Raw genomic sequence first — 19,158 nt, forward strand, 5'->3', positions numbered from 1 at the left:
ACACCAAAGTGGGGCAAGAGTCTGCATTGAACTAAATGTGGCATTCCTATAAAAATAACTCCTCTTTTAAAAGTGCTACTGGTTCTTACCTTGAGCCAACTATTCATTTAAATTTGATCTTTAAGTACAACTTCTGAATCTCCCCATAGGGTGATTTTTTTAGCTGCTGAGAAGGAGCCATTAATGTTTTCTTAAGATCTTACTTACAGCACAGACCCAGTTCTATCTTGAAAGAAATTTCTTGTATTGTATTAGTGTTAGCAGATGAACACTATGCAGTCACGTGTAAATGTAAACTGGTGCTTTATAAGTGGTCATATTGATTGTGTGATGACGTGGCACAAATCACGAAAGATTCTGGACTAAATTGCTACTTTTCTCTTTATTGGTCTGTTTTTAGATAGGACAAAACTAACAATTTGAATAATAATTGTGAATATTTCATAGCTTGCTTTCACGAGCTATATTCAGAAGGAACTATTGAGCAATTATTTTACGTGGGTTAGTTGGTTTGCTTCTCTGTATAACTTCGCAGCTGGTGGAAAGGAATGCCACATTGTACTGGTGCCTGTGGTGTTTGCACCAACAGAGATCCCCTTTGCAAATGACAGCACCACTTGCAGATGCTTTCTTGTGGCTTTGTGTTACAAAATCACAGCTTTGGGGCACTTGACAAGATAAAGAATTCCAAGCACAGAATCCTTGTATTCTGGAAGGGACTTTGAGGCTTTCTTAATGCCTAGATAGCTATTCTCATATTACCATTCTTTCTGGCTGAGCTCCAAAAAATTGATTCCCCCAGCTATAGGTGCTCATTGAGGATTGAACATGCTCTGGTGAAGCCTTTCATTCAGAGAGAGCAAAAGGTCAGATGTTGGAGGGTGGGGTAGCAGTTGATTTGTTTATAATCATAGCCATTCATCAGTTGACTGGCACCTCTGCTCTCTTTGGAACTGTTCCTTGTAAGTTAGCTGAGAAAAATGTCTTAACAGAAGGCTGATCTGTTGTTTATAATTGGTCGTCTTATTATTATTTAAGGCCCAGACTGAAAAATGTGGACAGAAGTACAGCCCAGCAGCTGGCAGTCACAGTGGGAAATGTCACAGTAATTATCACAGACTTTAAAGAAAAGACTCGCTCTTCCTCCACATCTTCATCTACGGTGACCTCCAGTGCAGGATCAGAACAGCAGAATCAGAGCAGCTCAGGCTCAGAGAGCACAGACAAGGGCTCGTCCCGATCCTCTACGCCAAAGGGCGACATGTCCGTAGTCAACGATGAATCTTTCTGATAATTGCACATGGAATTGTGGGAAACCTATGAAATCAGGGTATGAAATTCAAATATTCCATTTGTCCACTAGGCTGTAGTCCTGGAAAAGCTGCCAGTGCCACTTTTTCTCGTCGTCCTCCTATGCTTCAGCGTACTTTATGGACATCGTCCCTTAACTGATGACACCAGGATTGTTTGGGAAGGCTGTGGGCATCTGGTCACCAAGGAATTTCGCACCCTGACAATTACTTTTTGACACTTATTAATTCCATTGTTTTATATGATTTTCTTAACAATCATTTATAATTGGATGTGCTTCTGACTCTTTCTTATAAAACTGCTGTGCACAGTTTTTTTCCATGAACATTACAACCTTGTTTTTTGGGGGGTGAGGCAACATGATGCAGGTGGGAGGGGAGGGCTATAGGAGGATTTTTATTTATTGTATTCACAAACGTCATCCTCTCATTCTCCCCCACCCCACCCCACCCCACCCCAGCATATTCTTTTGAGTTCAGTTCTCGCTACTTCCAGTTATACTGTGTACTATCAGTTTTGATATAAATTATATATAAATATATAAATATATATATATATATATATATATATATAAAATATATATATATAGGGTTATTTGAAACCAATACATGGAAACGCTGGTGCTTGAAACACTGTGAAGCAAAACAATTTAAGATCTGGGACAGTGAGTGCTGAAACAAAACCGGAACCGCTTTTAGATGAACAGAGTGTTCCTGGAAGTTCAAGTGGAAATGGGACCTGGCTTTCTTCGTGTGCTTTGCCTGAAGAGTACTGGACAAAGATAAATGTCTATTTTCTTATTTTCTGTTCCTTTTTTTATCCCAAAGGTGCTCCAGGTCACTTGCATTCCCAGTAGAATATCTGAAAACAATAAATTTCCAGCCTTTTCCTACAATAGTGTACAAATTTTAAAAACTACAAGCTATATTGGTTTCAGAATGCCTAGTATTAATGTACATGATGGCTGCACATTAACATTGCCTAGTTTTGCATAATCAATCTCACTTTTACTCTGTGTCACTTTTTCTCTAGCCATTGTCCAGATCCATATTGGTTATGGGAGTAACATTGAATATCTGTGGGGTGGGGAATATCTGTCAGCATTTATGACTCAAGGCAGCTGACAGCCTAACATTGAGGGTGCTGCCCTCGCCCCTGCTATTATAACCAGCCCACTGTGTACTCTGATGTCACATAGCTTGCTCTCAATGCAAATCTCACGTGTCTGACTTGTTTTTAATTTAATTATTCTGTATTCTGAGAGTATTTTTTTTCAAACAGCCTGTCATCCAATGATAACGTCTATGGATTTATTTAGACATGTCGAGCTAAAATAGTCTGTTATGGGAGCTACAGTTGTGAAGAACTTTCATACTGGCAAGCGAGGAACAGAATGGCCAATAATCGTTATTCTTTCTAGAAAGCTATCCTGACTATAAGCTTCCTTCCAGTTTCAAATTGTGTTGCAGTTTTACCTAACTTTTGTGTTATCCTGCTTAAAACACTAGAATGAAGTGATGGAACACTGTTTTAAAAAATCCATTGTATGTGCTTTTTTAGGCGACCCAGAGTGCTTTGCTATAATTTCAGTAGCCCCTTTTCTGATTATCAAAATGGATACCGTGTGGGTGTTTATGCTCAAAGGGCCACTTGGCAGAACTTGGTGCTAGAAAATTATTGTACAGATTTGTTGCTCGAAAAATATAAATTATTTCTGTTGTATTGAGGCAATGAAATTGTTGCATTTTACCAGTTTAGTTTTAAGTAGCAACAAACACAATGTCCTTTGATATCAATTTTAAATTTTAACCTATGCTTAACTGAATAAAGCAACTCTGCTCAAAGAGTTAGAGTAGCAGAGCAGTGCCTTTGCAGCTGCAGTTCAATTCTGAACATGGTGATTTCCTCATTAAATTGTTCGTATATCTAATTATTCTTTTTTGAAGTCTTATTCTTAAAGTATTTATTGAAAAAGAAACAAGAACCAAAGGAAAACCAGATGATTCTCATAAGCTCTGAAATACAATAGGTGTAGTTTTAATAGTCCACATCAATCCACATTTCAAACATTGGTATGATATTGTAAAGACATTCCTTTTCCAAGTCTTACTATTCCTTTAAAGGATCTCAGGGAGGGTAAATTGGTCAGCCATAATTTATTTTTGGAGAAAAAATAATTTTTAAAGAGATGTTTTGAACTTAGTCCCAGATGTGTGTAATTTGCACAGCTTTTTTTAAACAAATAAACCAGAATGAATTAGGCCTATATGCATTTGGCCCCTTCCCAGCAAAGACCTGATCTATGGGCATGGGTATTGGGAGTGCACCCGTGTATACAAATGGTGTATTTCCTTCAGTGGGTTGCTAGAATAAGGCCTTGGTGTGGGGGAAAACAGTGCGTGTTGAGAAAATTACTTAATATGGTGAGCACCACCCACCAAGCATTGCTGCTCCACTCATTTTATAGTATGGCTTTTTGTGGGCTGCCATTTAAAGAGTGCACACAGCAGCAGAGGTTGGCGGGTTCTGCCTTGTGAAATATGCCCCTTAGGTTAGGCAACAAAAGCTTTAACAGTAATGAGCTGCTCATTGGCTTACCAATTCAGTGAAATCCTCTTTGGGTTTTCTTTTCCTTTCTCCTTTTTTTTTAATGTGTGCCTCTGACATATTAGCCTGTTAGAATAAAGTATGCAAATCTATCTTTGGCACAAGTGGTGTGACTGAAACTGCATTTGGCTGAAATTGTCAGCTAAGCATTCAAACTTTCTTGGGCCGCATTTTTAGCTGTTGCATTGTAAACTCTGCAACTGGTAACACACACACCCCTTTTAAAAAAGCATGTTTAAAAATGGAATTCCCTTCACTTTCTGCATTTCAGTTAGCCATACAGTAGTTGGAGAGCATGTTTCTGAAATACTAGTGTAGAAGAAGGGCCAGAAATGCTTGGTAGCAAGTGGCACAGAAAGCAGGTAAGGAAAAAGCACAGTGTTACATTTGCAAGTTTCAATTTTTACACTTTATATATACACACACATGTGCGTGCACACCATACACACAACAGCTTGCTTGACTTGCTCAGTTTGAAATAGTCATGCAAAGGGAACAATAAAAAGAAGAGAATAGATGGGCAGTTTTAATTGAAAGCATTTTGCTTGTTAAAAATCAGTTAGATTTTAAAATTGGGCAGTAGCTATACGCATTGAGACACTTCCATCTGCCTTATCAGTACCATTTTCAGGCTACTTTTTTTTAAACAACTGTAAACGTAAATTATTGAAAATTTATTACTTGCTGACTATAATAACCTTTGCTTGTATGTAACCGAAAACAAAATGGTTTAAGAGCCAACATTTAGAATATGACAATGGAGGTGAACAGTTTTTAATGCGCAAGCAGTTCTGTTCTTGTGTATGACTTGTAACCTTAATTTACTGTGTAAAGATGGTTACATTATTCTTTAGCTTTGTTTGTTTGGAGACAAATAGAGAATGCTTGTTTAAGTATGTCAAGACATAATTTTATCTTGTGGATTTTTATGTTAATGTATTATACGAGCTATATTTTTCATTTGCCCAGAAAGACAGCTTGTATAACGCTTTTGGAAGTTTTCTGCTCTGTAAAGTCTTTAGAGCTGACAGTCCTGTTAAGTTTGTTTAATCTTCATGCTAAAAGTGTCAATGGTGGTTTTGTGAACTGGTCAGAAAAATTCACAGGTCTTAAATGTTTTCGGGAAATTTATATTGGACACTGCTCTTTGTCTAGCAAATAAAAGATGTTAATATATTCCTGTTACCGGCATGTGCACGACTGTTATTAGAAGCCACTTTATCATTTTCCTGCTTTAAATAGAAATGTCTATTTATGAATTCTGCTTGTAGTTTTTTCACAAATAAAATAGTAACATTTAATTAAACCTGAATTTCTATTCTTTGGTGTTGAGGAAAGACTAGTCAGTTTGCTGTGCTAGCATTTTTCTAGACAACGTTTGATTTTTTAATATTGCTTATTGTACATTATGTTGCGTGCATGAAAATATATTTATTGATATTCAAAATAAGTAAATTCATATAGACTGCTGATGTTTCTGGTCTGGTTTGCATGTCACACTAAGTCAAACCATGTTTTAGTGCAAACACATGAGGTTGTGGGCTATTGGGAATAAGGTTTTCCTGCTGCACTGTGTGAATTTAAGTCATGGCTTAGCTTAGCTCACTGTCCAAAACCAGGCTTATGGTTTAAGTTCTCTCCAAACTTACCACAAGCTATAATCAAGGATTGTTCTTGGTTTATGGTTCATGGTTAGTGTGATCAAAGCTAAAGCATGAGCCTGGTTCAGATGACACACTAAGTCAAGCCATGACTTAGCTCAGGGTGGCACAACAAACAGCTGAACGACAGGGATGAAAGTGAATCAGTTGCAAACTCCTCCCGAGGAGCTCACACTTTTGTGCTAAGCCTTGGTTCGGTTTGTGATGTATGAACCAGGCCTGTGTTCACTGTGCTTTATATATAGGAATGATTCACTGAGAACTCTGAAACACATACCTTTTCCTGATTTTTAGCTACAGAATGTTGAGTCTTAAGACAATGTTTTAATGCATATACTTTGAGCTGACAAATCTTCAGTGTACTTTCCCATTACAAAAAGCAAGAACAAGAATTCGTGTAGAGTAGGATGTTTTTTTCATATGCCACTTGTTGGATCTGATTTTTTAATTTAAAAGATGAGGTTATTAACAGGAACATAATACTCAGTTTCAGGCACGTTGCTATGAAGAGGAAGGTGGACAAAGTTTCCTCTTGCATAAGGCAAAATAAAATAGGACATTTTATCTAGTTTATGATAGGACTTGTGAAGCATTCTGTACCTAGAATCCCAAAGACTTGGGGCTTTGGGATCATTTGAAACATTTTAAGGTAGCAACATGCTAAATTGATAGTTTTGTTCTCTGGCCACATTGTTCATCAATTTCAAAAAACCTTTTTTGTACTCTTCTTGCTCTTTCAGTGGTGGAAAGAACTTTAAACAGCAGTGGTAAAAGTTAGTTCAAACACTTATGACAGTAAGAGCAAAGCTACAGATTGTTTAGATTGGTTTGGCAAATGCTTCCTATCCATTGGCACTTGTCAAAGGTGGATTTTCTGTTGGGAGAAGGGAAATACTGTCTCCAGTAGCACAGGTCTATCTACTCAGCAACTAGAGTTTGAGGATGGATGCAGAATACTGTTATCCCATCTGCATCTGACAAGGCAGTAAAATTCTCCATGATGAAGATGACCAACAGCACAGTCCTGTATGTGTGTACTCTGTAGTAAGTCTCACTGAATTCACTGGGACTTACTCGCATGTAAGTAGGTATAGGATTGCAGCCAAAGCTTTCCCATGGTGAGAGAAATCACCCCATAGTTGGTTTTCTGTATGGGCTCAAATAACCAGTTTACCGAGCGATTACATATAAATTGCTACTTGGTAAATGGTTGTCTGAATCCATGCTGAACCTGCCTGTGGAAAGACATGGTAGCAGTTCTGTTCTCCCATGCTACATGGCCAGGCAAACTGATTTTTCATTTCAGCTAGGTGACGTTTCCATGAACAGCCTTTTCTCAAAAATTATCAAAAGTTGGCTGGCCAGTGGAACTTCAAGGAGAAAAGGCATTCTTAGATAGTCTTTGTCTAATTAATAGGAAGAAAGTTTATAAAGGTTCACGATCAGTTATAAAGTTTCGGCTGATTTATCCATAAAACTATTAAATCAATATTCTACTCTGGCTAAGGATCAGAGTAGATAGTTGAAAAACACTGTAGAGGCCAATGCGTAGCAGCATAAGCCATTACATACTTTAATCTCAGTTGGAAGCTTGTCAAAATTTGTGCCAAAAATAAGATATCTGTCCCTCTAGGGAGCCCAAAGCACATATTAGACACATCCTGGACCAGGCCTTACACAGTTAACAGGTAAGAAAAAGAACAATTGTATTAAATGAGCAAGATCCTAGCAATTGGTTTTTCTTGAGAACATACTTCTACTATTAAAATATTCAGGTTCTTGCAACAAATCTTATTTTTGTTGTACTCAATGTAATTCCATAGATATAGATATATAGTTGGGAGGTTATAGAGTTACTTCTACATGAATGCTACTGCCTCCTATTACACCAAGTGTGTGCTCATATTTGTGTACCCTACATACTATTTAGAAACGGAGAGGGAACCTATGACCCTCCAGAAGTCGTTTTTTAATGTCCATCGTTCCTGATCATTTGCCATTCTGAGTGGGGCTGATGGGGGTTGGCCCCCCACCTAGATGGCCTCAAGTTCTCCACCCAGTCTAGAATCTTAGTGTGAGGCTGGTTGCTTTAGGTATTGCTCTCCAAACAAACAATGAAGAGGACCACAAGACCAGATACTCTGTGACTAAAGGGTTTATTGCCAACCCTGTAGAGAAATTTTGGGTAGGTCACTAAAAGAGTGAGTAATATGTTCATGCCGAGAACTGAAGAAAATTCTTCTGAATGGAGTGATTACAACAAGTCCCACAATCCCTTATGTCAAAAGTGAGCAACTAAAATCTTGGAGAATTAGCAATAAGCTTATAACACCATGTCTATTGTAAGTGCTTTCTGCTGTTGCAAAGCTATTGTTGCATACAATTTACCAGAAGACTTTCCTGAAAATTCAATCTGAAGAGCAGGAAAGGAAAATCTCAGCACTCTTGTACAAAGATAACATTTTAATACTGTTTTTTAAAATGTGCATTCTAAGGAAAATTTGACATTAAAAATATCTTAAACCTTGAATCTTACTGAGAAAATGTGGAGGCAATAATGTGAAGTGTTAAATTCAATGTTAGATTTTTCTACATCGCCTAGTTCTAGCAGCAACTAAAACTTGGTATTGGATCTAAAAATGAATTAAGTTCAGCTTCCTTTTTCTTTTGTGCCAGAACAAAATTGAGTTTCAGTTTCCTTGATTGTTAATCCCAGACTACCTTCAGTTCTAGATCTGAGCAAACTAGGAATTTTAATATCAGTTCGTATTTATAGATTTTAAATAAAATGCATTAAATTTAAGTATTGAACATTATGTAAATTAGCTGTGGCCCACAGTTGCAGTCAATTTTCAGTTTAGCCTCTTGATGTGAACAAGTTGCCTGTCTCTTCAAAGGAGAACATATGCAGCCTCAATCCTGTTTTGAAGAAGCATGCCCATAGGCTGCCTGAAAATGAAAACACTCCTGAGAGATACTTAACAAAATGATCTGGTAAGTATTGCCTTGGAACAGAACATTGTAATCATTCTGCAAACACCATGCTTGCTTGGCCTTCATTTCCTCCAGTAGGCAGGTGGGTCAGAAAGGTCTGAAGCATGTAATGTGACAGATTTCACTACAGTACTATGAAATTCCCTGTGTAATACACATTTGTGTGCTGCACAGCTGGTAGCTTTTAGGAAGTATTAATTGGGTATAGCTAGTAAAGCCGGCTAGAATTCTGACAAAGTTACTAACTTGTGGAATCCAGGTTTGTGCCAGAGAAAACTAGAGAAGTGATGCTTTTCTAGTTTGCTTTGAAAATGCGGCTCATTTTGGTAGTGCCTTTACTGGAGAGTGGGATTAATTAATCAAAGCTGTGTTGCTGTTGTCCCATGTTCACATTGCCTACTGAGAGAAATACTGTTGCCTGATCAACCATTTAGATGGATTCACTCAATTGAGTCCATGTGAATGTGGTTAGACCACCTTTGTGTGTGTGGTAATTGTGTGAGACTGGGGGGGATCTATATTGTATTGAACATAGTGAGCTTTGTATACCTCAGTTCACTGAACTGGGATGATGGCAGAAGGATGTTCACAAACATTCCAGTGACTCAGATAAGGTATGTTTGACAGCTCTTCATTGAAGCTAGATTGTACTTTATCAGAGTCCTAAGATAGAAGTGGCTTGGTAGGTGGAGGTACCTCAAAAGAGGGCTCAGGAGTTAGAGAAACTAAGGGACTGGAAGCCAAGAGAGAAACCATGTATAGGTGTTTATATGCTAATACTACAAACATCTGGACCAAGAAGAGCAAGCTGGAGTGCTTGGTTTTAAAGGAGAGCGTAACTATATAGTGGGCAGAACAGAAACCTGGTGGAATAGAGAGAACCAGCGGGTCACAATTATCTCCATATATAAACTCTGCAGCAAGAATGGGGAACCTGTGGCCCTCCAAATGCTGATAGACTACCAACTCTCATCAGTGCCAACAAGTACAGCTAAGGGTCATGGATGATGGGAGTGGTAGTCCTGCACCATCTGGAGGGCCACAGATTCCCTATCCCTGCTCTGTAGGAAGGGTGTACTGGACATGGTGTCGCTCTGCAGATTAAAACTGGGCATAGAATCCAACAAGCTAGAAATCCCAAAAGAGGGCAGACTCCTCCACAGAATCCCTGTGATGGCAATTTTGGTCCCAAGAGTAATGTAGTACTGGGAACATACTATCACCACCCTGACCAAAATAGAGATTGAGAATGAAATCAAGGAGGCAACCGGAGAAGGACATATAGAAATGGGTGACTGATCACCCTCACATAGATTGGAACAATGTGTGCTCAGTCATGACAAAGAGGTAAATTTTTTAAATAACCTGGAAGTCATGAAACAATGTTTGTTGGGGTCATAAAGAAAAGCAAGACAGAGAAAGCAGAACTGAGCTAAAAGTTTGCAACAGTTATAGGGATGGGATTATGAAGCAAGTAGAAAGGTATGGGAGGTGCTGAGGGCTGAGATTTTGTGCCAGGGAGCCAAGGAGGTAGTTGATCAAGAGTTTTGACTGTCACTGCTTAGGTCACCCTTAAAAATCACATAAAGTGGGTGGTGTTCTGACCGCTGTGGCACCTGCTGTCACTCTGGTGCAGGGATCCAGATTCAGACGGATCCATTGTTAAAGACTATATTTTGGAAGTCAATCTTACTCGGTCACAAGTGATCGCCAAGAGTTTTTTCTATAGCTGCTTCTAGCGCTTCATTTCTACTTACCTACTCCATGTGTTATTTAGCTTTACTTGGCTTTATAAGCAAGTTGAATAATTTAAGTTGAATGGTGTTATGCAGCTTTTTCTCAACATCTTTCATTTTCAGCTGTCATTGTTTCCTGTAAAGAAGTGTGTACCCTTTGCCACTGTTGCATTCCTAAATGCAAACAAGCTCATGCATCTCTTTTCCTAAGGCACTGTAGGATTCAAGACTCTCATTCCTAAACATCTGCTCTCATTCCTAAAGAGCATAAACAACATGAGAGTCTACACAAACCCTGTTTGGATGGGACTTGGACAAGGACATGCCAAATGTCTGTTCAGTTCATAAGGTGCTTTGTTGTTGTTATGTGCCTCCAAGTCGATTACGACTTATGGCGACCCTATGAATCAGTGACCTTCAAGAGCATCTGTCATGAACCACCCTGTTCAGATCTTGTAAGTTCAGGTCTGTGGCTGCCTTTATGGAATCAATCCATCTCTTCTTTGGCCTTCCTCTTTTTCTACTCCCTTCTGTTTTTCCCAGCATTATTATCTTTTCTAATAAATCATGTCTTCTCATTATGTGTCCAAAGTATGATAACCTCAGTTTCATCATCTTAGCTTCTAGTGATAGTTCTGGTTTAATTTGTTCTAACACCTAATTATTGGTCTTTTTCGCAGTCCATGGTATTCGCAAAACTCTTCTCCAACACCACATTTCAAACAAGTTGATTTTTCTCTTATCCGCTTTTTTCACTGTCCAACTTTCACATCCATACATAGAGATCAGAAATACTGTACCATGGTCTGAATGATCCTGACTTTAGTGTTCAGAGATACATCTTTACATTTGAGCACCTTTTCTAGTTCTCTCATAGCTGCCCTCCCCTGTCCTAGCCTTCTTCTGATTTCTTGACTATTGTCTCCATTTTAGTTAATCACTTTGCCGAGGTATTGATAATCCTTGTCAAGTTCGGTATCCTCATCAATGCCGGTTCTAAAGGGCGGCCAGGTGGGGCACTGGCCCAATGGCCCCTGGAGCTACAGGGGGCCCCTCAGCTGCCCCTCTGCTCCCCTTCCGCAATCCACAGCCCCCCCCCACACACACACCTACCTGTCTGCTGTCTTTTACCATTGCCCTTAACGAAGATGGTGGCCATGGTTTCCCTAAGGTACTGAAGCCCCTGCCGCCATCTTAGTTGATGGCACAGATGCGTGCGCGTAGCATGCACGTGTGCCATCAACAAAGATGGAGGCGGAGGCGTCATCCCCTTAGGGAAACCGTGGCTGCCATCTTCGTTAAGGGCAATGGTAAAAGACAGCAGACAGGTAGGTGGGGGGGCACGTGTGCACGCAGGGGGGCAGGGCAAGCTGATGCCCAAGGGCCCTGGCATGCCTGGAGCCGGCCCTGATCCTCATTGTCAATGGTAAAGTTGCATAAATTTTCTGTTGTTAGTTTAGTCTTGTAAACGTTCAGCTGTAGTCCTGCTTTTGTACTTTCCTCTTTAACTTTCATCAGCATTCATTTCAAGTCATTACTGGTTTCTGCTAGTAGTATGGTATCGTCTGCATGTCTTAAATTATTGATATTTCTCCCTCCAATTTTCACACCTCCATCTTGGTCCAATCCTGCTTTCCATATGATATGTTCTGGGATGTTATTTAATTTGTATTTTGGCATTATGATTACTTTGTTGTTCTTCTTTAGCTTTACTCTGATTTTCGATATGACCAGTACATGATCTGTACCGCAGTCAAGTGTTTGCAAGTGTTTGGTCTTGTGTTTGCAGAAAGTATGGAACTTCTCCATCTTCTGCTACCGATTATATAATCAATTTGATTCCTATATTGACCATCTGGTGATGTCCACGTGTACAGTCGTCTTTTCGGTTGTTCAAAAAATGTGTTCGCAAGAAACAAATTATTGGCTTCACAGAATTCAATAAGTCTTTATCCTGCTTCATTTCTGTCTTCTGGGCCCCATTTCCCCACAATTCCTAATTCTTCTCTGTTCCCTACTTTTGCATTCCAATCCCCCATGATTATCAGCACATCTTGTTTTGGTGTGTGATCAATTTCTTCTTGTACTTCTGCATAAAATGTCTCCAATTCCTCTTCTTCTGCGTTTGCTGTCGGAGCATAGACTTAGATGATGGTTATGTTGATAGGTTTCCCGTTTAATCTCATTGATATCACTTGCTCAGTCCTTGCGTTGTAGCTCCTAATTGCTCTTGCTACATCATGTCTCACTATTAAAGCAACCCCATTTCTTCTTAATTTCTCATTTCCTACATAAAGTATTTTGTAGTTGCCTGATTGAAAATGTCCCATTCCCATCCAATTTAGTTCGCTCACACCAAATATTGTAATGTTGATGTGTTCCATTTCTTGCTTGACATTTTCTAACTTTCCCTGGTTTATGCTTCTCACATTCCATGTTCCTATTGTGTGCGTCATACAACTCTGGACTCTCCTTTCGCATCTGTGCACATCAGCCTCTGGGCTTCCTTTTGGCTTTGACCCAGCTGCATCATTAGTCACAGCGCTACTCATACTTGTCCTTTGTTCTTCCCCAGTAGCTCGGTGAGTGCCTTCTGACCTGGGGGGTCTCATCTTCCAGCACTATGTTGTGTTGCATTTTGGATACTCTGTTCATAGGGTTTTCGTGGTAAGAGGCATTCAGAGGTGGTTTACCATTGCCTTCCTCTGAGTTTGGATGCATCTTAGTCTGGTGTTTCAGCTTTGACCATTCCGCCTTGGGTGCCCCTGATAGGAGTCTAGCCTCTTGGTCTAGACTCCTGACGGCATTGCTCTTAGCTTCTTCAGCACTCTCAAACCCCCTCACCACGTTAAGGTGTGCATCCTAGAGGGGGCATAAGGTGCTTGCACAAAACTAATTCCCACAGGACGGTGCTCTGTTAAATGTAACTCAAGAGCTGATCATCTGACTTGCAGAACTCAAAAGAGGTTTCACTACGAAGAGGGGATTTGCAAAAAACCCTTTGAATTTCAGAATTAGTGGGAGCAGTTACACTATTCCTTACTTCACAATTATGTACTTGAAAGGTAAGATAAGAATGTAATTTCCTATTTAAATGATGGTGAGTAGTATAGAGGTTTCCAGAACTGCTTCTCTAGCTGGGGTGATCATGCTCAAACTGGAGGCAAGAATATGCCATTTTTAGAGCTCTGAAGGAGGGATGTGAGGCCTAGTTTCTCTTTTACCTCAGGCGCTATCTTCAGGTATGGTACTGTTGCTCATCATTCCAGCTTTGTATGCTCTGCTTAGGGTCTTGTCTGATGTTATCCCACTGGCATCAATGCTGTTGTAGCATTATTCCCTTGTGCTCCACATGTGAGAATGTTGGAAGCCTGAATCTAGCACAGGAAAGGCTACTGACTTTACTACTCACACCAAGGTCATCCCAGATCCCACCGAGTGAGTAATTTGTGGGTCGGGTTCTGAATCTCCTTCAGAAGAGAGAATTTAGTCTCCTAACTAATTTGCATGAAAATTCACTCTGTTCATTATGAAGTCTCACCCACTGCTGTTTACTAAGGATCACCACTGTAGAGATCAGATGAGAATGACGTGATTCACTAGAAAAGACAATTCTGGGAAAAACAGCAGGGAGTAGAAAAAGAGGAAGGCCAAACAAGAGATGGGTTGATTCCATAAAGGAAGCCACAGACCTGAACTTACAAGATCTGAACAGGGTGGTTCATGGCAGATGATACTGGAAGTCACTGATTCATAGGGTTGCTATAAATTGTAATGGACTTGAAGGCACATAACAACAACAAATTCTTAGTATTAGTAGGAGTATGATTAGTAATAGTACTAAATTAAATGTACAATAGCAGGCATAGGGTGTGTACTGAAAACATACATCCTACATGTCAAAGGCCAGGGTAAAGAGCAATAGTAACATGCAGCAGGGCTTTCAGTGTGGCTGCTTCTGTTCTGTGGAACAGCATCCCTGTTGAAATATGACAGGCACCCACTATCTCTACTTTCTGGAAACAATTAAAGGCATTTTTGATTTGGCCACTGGATGAAAAGGTTCTGTCATGCATGTTCTTTTTGTATTGTTTTTAAACCTATCTGCAGTTGTTTTTGTACTGTTTTAAACTGTGTTTGGCTGATTTTATGATAGGCTTGTAAATTTTTTTGAAACATATGTAAAAGATAATTATCATAACCATTATTAACAATACATATTATTGCAATCCTGTACTGTGCAATCCTGTGTCTACTGAGAAGTAAATCCCACCATGTCTACTGTGTCCTCTACATATTATTGCAATCCTGTGTCTACTGAGAAATAAATCCCACTGAGTTCAATGGGGTTTATTCTCAGGTAAATCGGCACAGCAATGCAACTATTCTATTAGAACTCAGTGGAGCAACTGTTGGTACATTCCATTAGCCAAGTTCTAAGAGCTGTTGCATGTCTTCACAGTTGTTTGTATGGGAAGACCTGATGATAATGATTGTTTGTTAGCAAAGCCTGGAGCTGTGTTTGTACCAACTACTTGTTGCAAAATATCTTTCATCAAACATAGCTAGGGTGAGGCACTCTTGTTCTCATATGGGGTGTTGCCACATTGAACCATTCTTGAAACAAAACAAAACAAAATCACAAGTCTTCGAAGTTCACTGAACAGCTGTTCTTGTTCCTAATCTCTATCAGGAAGAGCATACAAAGCCTTTGTATTTTAGTACATTTCCAAATAAACTCCTGTTCACTGGAGTGATTGTCACCACATTCTGTATTGCACTGTGGCCACAGTACTATAGCCTGCCTAAGCCCTATTTAAGCACACTTAACTTGAGTTGTACTCAAGAGTGTCCACAGAAATATTCCTAGAGTGGGCAAGGTCTATTAATCGTTCCTACAGGTCACTGGTAACTCACTACATCCACCATGGTGTTTACCCTGCTTGTGCTGTGGCTTGTTAGCCTTATCTGAATCTCCCATTTCCTCTAAAGGGCACAGCACACAGTTTAGAAGGAATAGTCTCATTCTGTCTTTACAATCTGGTGAGACTGGCAAGATTGAATTAAATTAAATTGCCCAAGGTCACGTACTGAGCATCATGGCTGAGGAGAGATACGGGACCCATTCTCCTGAGTTCAAGTCCAGTACTGATCTAGATCTCTTGCTGGCTTGACGGCTGTTCAGGCCAATCTAGAAGAAACTTAGATGTTAGTTCTAATACTTACACTGAGGTGACATTTGTGGCTTTCCAAGATGAGTTCACCTTGGACTTGTTAAAGGCAGGGTTAGTTCACTCCATGGCCGTAAAATTCCATGTAGAACCTGGTATCTAAAAAGAACATGGATTCCTTGCATTTATAGAGGATGTACAATCCAAATTGCAAAACCTTACATATGGGGCTCAGAAGAAAGCAGGAAAATAGTGTATATCTTTGCAACTGTGCATTATTTGGATTTTGTTGTTGTTATGTGCCTCCAAGTCGACCACGACTTATGGCGACCCTATGAATCAGTGACCTCCAAGAGCATCTGTCATGAACCACCCTGTTCAGATCTTGTAAGTTCAGGTCTGTGGCTGGATTCTTTAGGTTTATTTTGTACAAAAATATTACTGCTGCTGGCTCACCTTTCCTTGGTTGACTACTGGCCCAGGGGTAGTGATTGATGTTTCATCAGTTGGACTAATGAGAAGGAAATTGCCCCTTGTAAGTGGGAACGTCTCTCAACTGTTTGGAATGAGAGACCCTTCAGAGCTTTGAAAGAATAACACTCCTCCAACTGGGAGGAGGAAGCAGAGAGAGATACCCAAGAGTCCTTGTTACAATAGAAAGAGCACAGAGAGAGGGAGGGAGCGCTGAGTGTTTATGGCTGACGTTAACTGGAACTAGGGGTGTTGCAAGGCCCGTATAAGACTCATGACACAGGTCCATGGCACAAATATGCAAAAATATATATGCATATGCTAATTTACATACATAGGTGTAAATTTAGGAAGACTCAGAGAGTAGGCAAAGAAAGAACATTTTTTAAACGAAAAATGGGAGAAAGGGCAGGAGATCTGGGGGCCAGTGCAAAACAGTCTCAGGGGCAGCCCTCCCACCAGTGTCTTTCGTCAGAGCCCTGGGTTGGGTGCTTACAGGCCTCGCTCCTGCTCAACCTTTGGGGAGGCCTGGGCCCAGCCAGGTGAGAGGTCGTGGGATTGTGTGAGGTTATGTGAGAGGTTGTGTGACCCCTCACTTGTCTGGAGATTGGGGTAAATTCCCCAGAGATGCTGGGAGGACACCCAAAACCTGGAGCTGAGACTCCTGGTAAAATCTGGAGACCTGGGAATGCTAGTAATCCATTTTAGTGAAGTAAAATGCAGATTTCCTCTTTCTCCTACAGATTGAGCAAGTTGGCTAGCTTCTTCCACTTCTTTTTCTTTAAGGATTATATCATAGGAGACTGACAGATTAAGAACAATGAAGTTCTAAATCTGTCTAGGCCAGTAGTTGTGAACCTTTTCAGGACCAGGGCCACCCTTAAGCCCAAACATGCATTTAGGATCCAATTCTTAATTTTTATCAGATATTTCTATGGTTGTAGTGCTGCTATTACAACCCACCTTAGGTCTGGTTGCTGACCCACAACAGCTTTGAACAGGATAGCACTCCTCCAGCTGAAAGGAAGAAGCAAAGGAACCATCTAGGCCAAGGATGGGGTCTTTGTGACCTTCCTAGATGTTGGTCCTTTAATTGGGATTGGCGGAAGCTGGAGTTCAACAAAAAGTAAGTTGAGGTTCAACACAAAAATGAACACCAGGAATGGTACCCAAACTCTAAATCCACAAACAATTATTTAAGTCATTGCCTCCACTGCTTAGCTCTTTGTCTTGCCCTTTATATGAAAAAGCCTACCCTGGACCCATTGGTCTGTGACAATTACCAACCGGTCGCAAATACTTAGGGAAGGTGATTGAGAGGGTTGTGATGGAGCAATTGCAAGTACTCTTGGATGAAACAGATTATCTTGACCCATTCCAGTCTGGGTTCAGGCCTGGTTATGGGACTGAATTGGCCTTGGTCGCCCTTATGGATGCCCTTTATCGAGAGAAGGACAGGGGGAGTGCAACCCTGTTATTCTTACTTGATATTTCAGCGGCTTTTGATACCGTTGACCCTGTTCTGGGTTGACTTGGTGAGATGGGTATTGGAGGCACTGTTTTACAGTGGTTCCGATCCTATCTCCAAGGTCGTTTTCAGAGAATAGCACTGGGTGATTGTCTTTCGGCCCCCTGACAGTTGAACTGTGGGGTGCCACAGGGTACCATCTTGTCCCCCATGCTATTTAACATGTATATGAAGCCCTTGGGAGCGATCATCAGGAGATTTGGGGTGAGGTGTCAGTAGTATGCTGACGATACCCAGCTCTATTTCTCTGTAACATCTGAATCGGGAGAGGCTCTGCAAGCCCTGGACCGCTGCCTGGACTCAGTGGTAGGCTGGATGAGGGCCAGTAAACTGAGTCTGGATCTTAGCAAGATAGAGGTGCTGTGCGTTGGTGGTTCCTGAGTTCAGATAATTGGTCAGTTGCTGCTTTGAATGGAGTCGTATTCCCTCTGAAAGGGCAGGTCCGCAGTCTTTGTCACTAGAGGCCCCGGTGACCTCAGAGGCTAGGAGTGCCTTTTACCAGCTTCGGCTGGTAAGTCAGCTGCGGCCATTTCTGGACTGGGATAGCCTGACCACTGTACTAGTAACCTCCAGGCTGGATTACTATAATGCACTCTATGAGGGGCTGCCTTTGAGGTTGGTCCAGAAGCTGCAGCTGGTGCAAAATGCAGTGGCAAGACTGCTCACTGGGGCAGGGTATCGCCAACATGTCACCCTGCTGCTGAAAGAATTGCACTGGCTGCCCATTTGCTGCTGGGCTAAGTTCAAGGTTTTAGTTTTGGTGTACAAAGCCCTATACAGCTGGGGACCAGGATACCTGAAAGACCGTCTTGTCCCTTATATACCCTCCGCAGGTGAGGATATCCTGCAGATACCATCTTATCAGGAGGTCCGTTCTGTACAATATAGGAAATGGACTTTTAGTGTGGCAGCACCTACCCTGTGGAATTCCCTACCCTTAAATATTAGACAGGCGCCATCTCTATTATTTTTTCGGTGCCTTTTGAAGACCTTCCTCTTTCAACAAGCCTTTTAAGTTGAGACCTTATCCCAGTATGCATCGGTGTTGGAATTGCTTTCTAATATGTTTTTAAACCTTTTTTTAAGCAATATGTTTTTACCCTTTTTTAAAAAGATGTCTTGAAAGCTTGTTTTTAAAAAATGTTTTTTAAGAGTTTTGTTTTAATGTATTTTAAAGTCTGTTTTATGATGTTTTAAACTGTTTTTAGTGCTTTTGTTTGCCACCCTGGGCTCCTGCTGGAGGAAGGGCAGGATATAAACAAATAATAAATAAATAAATAAATAAATAAATAAATATGAATTGTCAAGCCCTTTTTTCGTCATATGAAACAGAATAGTAAAGCCACTCCAGTTGTTCTTTTAATTACCCACCCTTCACCCTGAGGTCCCATGGTGGGTTACAACAGTTTAAAATACATCGTTTAAAACAATAAAAAGCAACTTAAAATCACAAATATCACAAAAAATAGAGTGGGTCCTAAAAATATACATCTCAGGTGTCAAAGGCCAGGGTAAAGAGGTGTGTTTTCAGAATTCACCAAAAACTGTATAGTGAGTTCTTTCCTCTACTGCTCCTGTCTTTGCTACTAGTTTCTAATGCTGCACAGTATCGATCTTCTATGGTTTAACTTTGTAAACAAATGCATGTGTTCTCACCACTGGACACCTCTAGTTCTGTA

At 40.5% G+C, this 19,158-nt stretch overlaps 1 protein-coding gene across 2 annotated transcripts in view; it reads left to right on the forward strand.

Moving 5' to 3' along the window:
- RYBP (RING1 and YY1 binding protein) overlaps positions 1 to 5,206 on the forward strand; it is a 67,867-nt gene extending 62,661 nt beyond the window's left edge. For both annotated transcript variants that reach the window (XM_061618611.1, XM_061618612.1), the window contains one exon: positions 1,039 to 5,206. In XM_061618611.1, the coding sequence (XP_061474595.1) occupies positions 1,039 to 1,291 (253 nt within the window). In that variant the 3' untranslated portion in view covers positions 1,292 to 5,206. The remainder of the gene's footprint in view (positions 1 to 1,038) is intronic.
- The last annotated feature ends 13,952 nt before the right edge of the window (positions 5,207 to 19,158 follow it).

Source organism: Rhineura floridana, chromosome 3 (assembly GCF_030035675.1).
Source record: "Rhineura floridana isolate rRhiFlo1 chromosome 3, rRhiFlo1.hap2, whole genome shotgun sequence".
Taxonomy (NCBI): domain Eukaryota; kingdom Metazoa; phylum Chordata; class Lepidosauria; order Squamata; family Rhineuridae; genus Rhineura; species Rhineura floridana.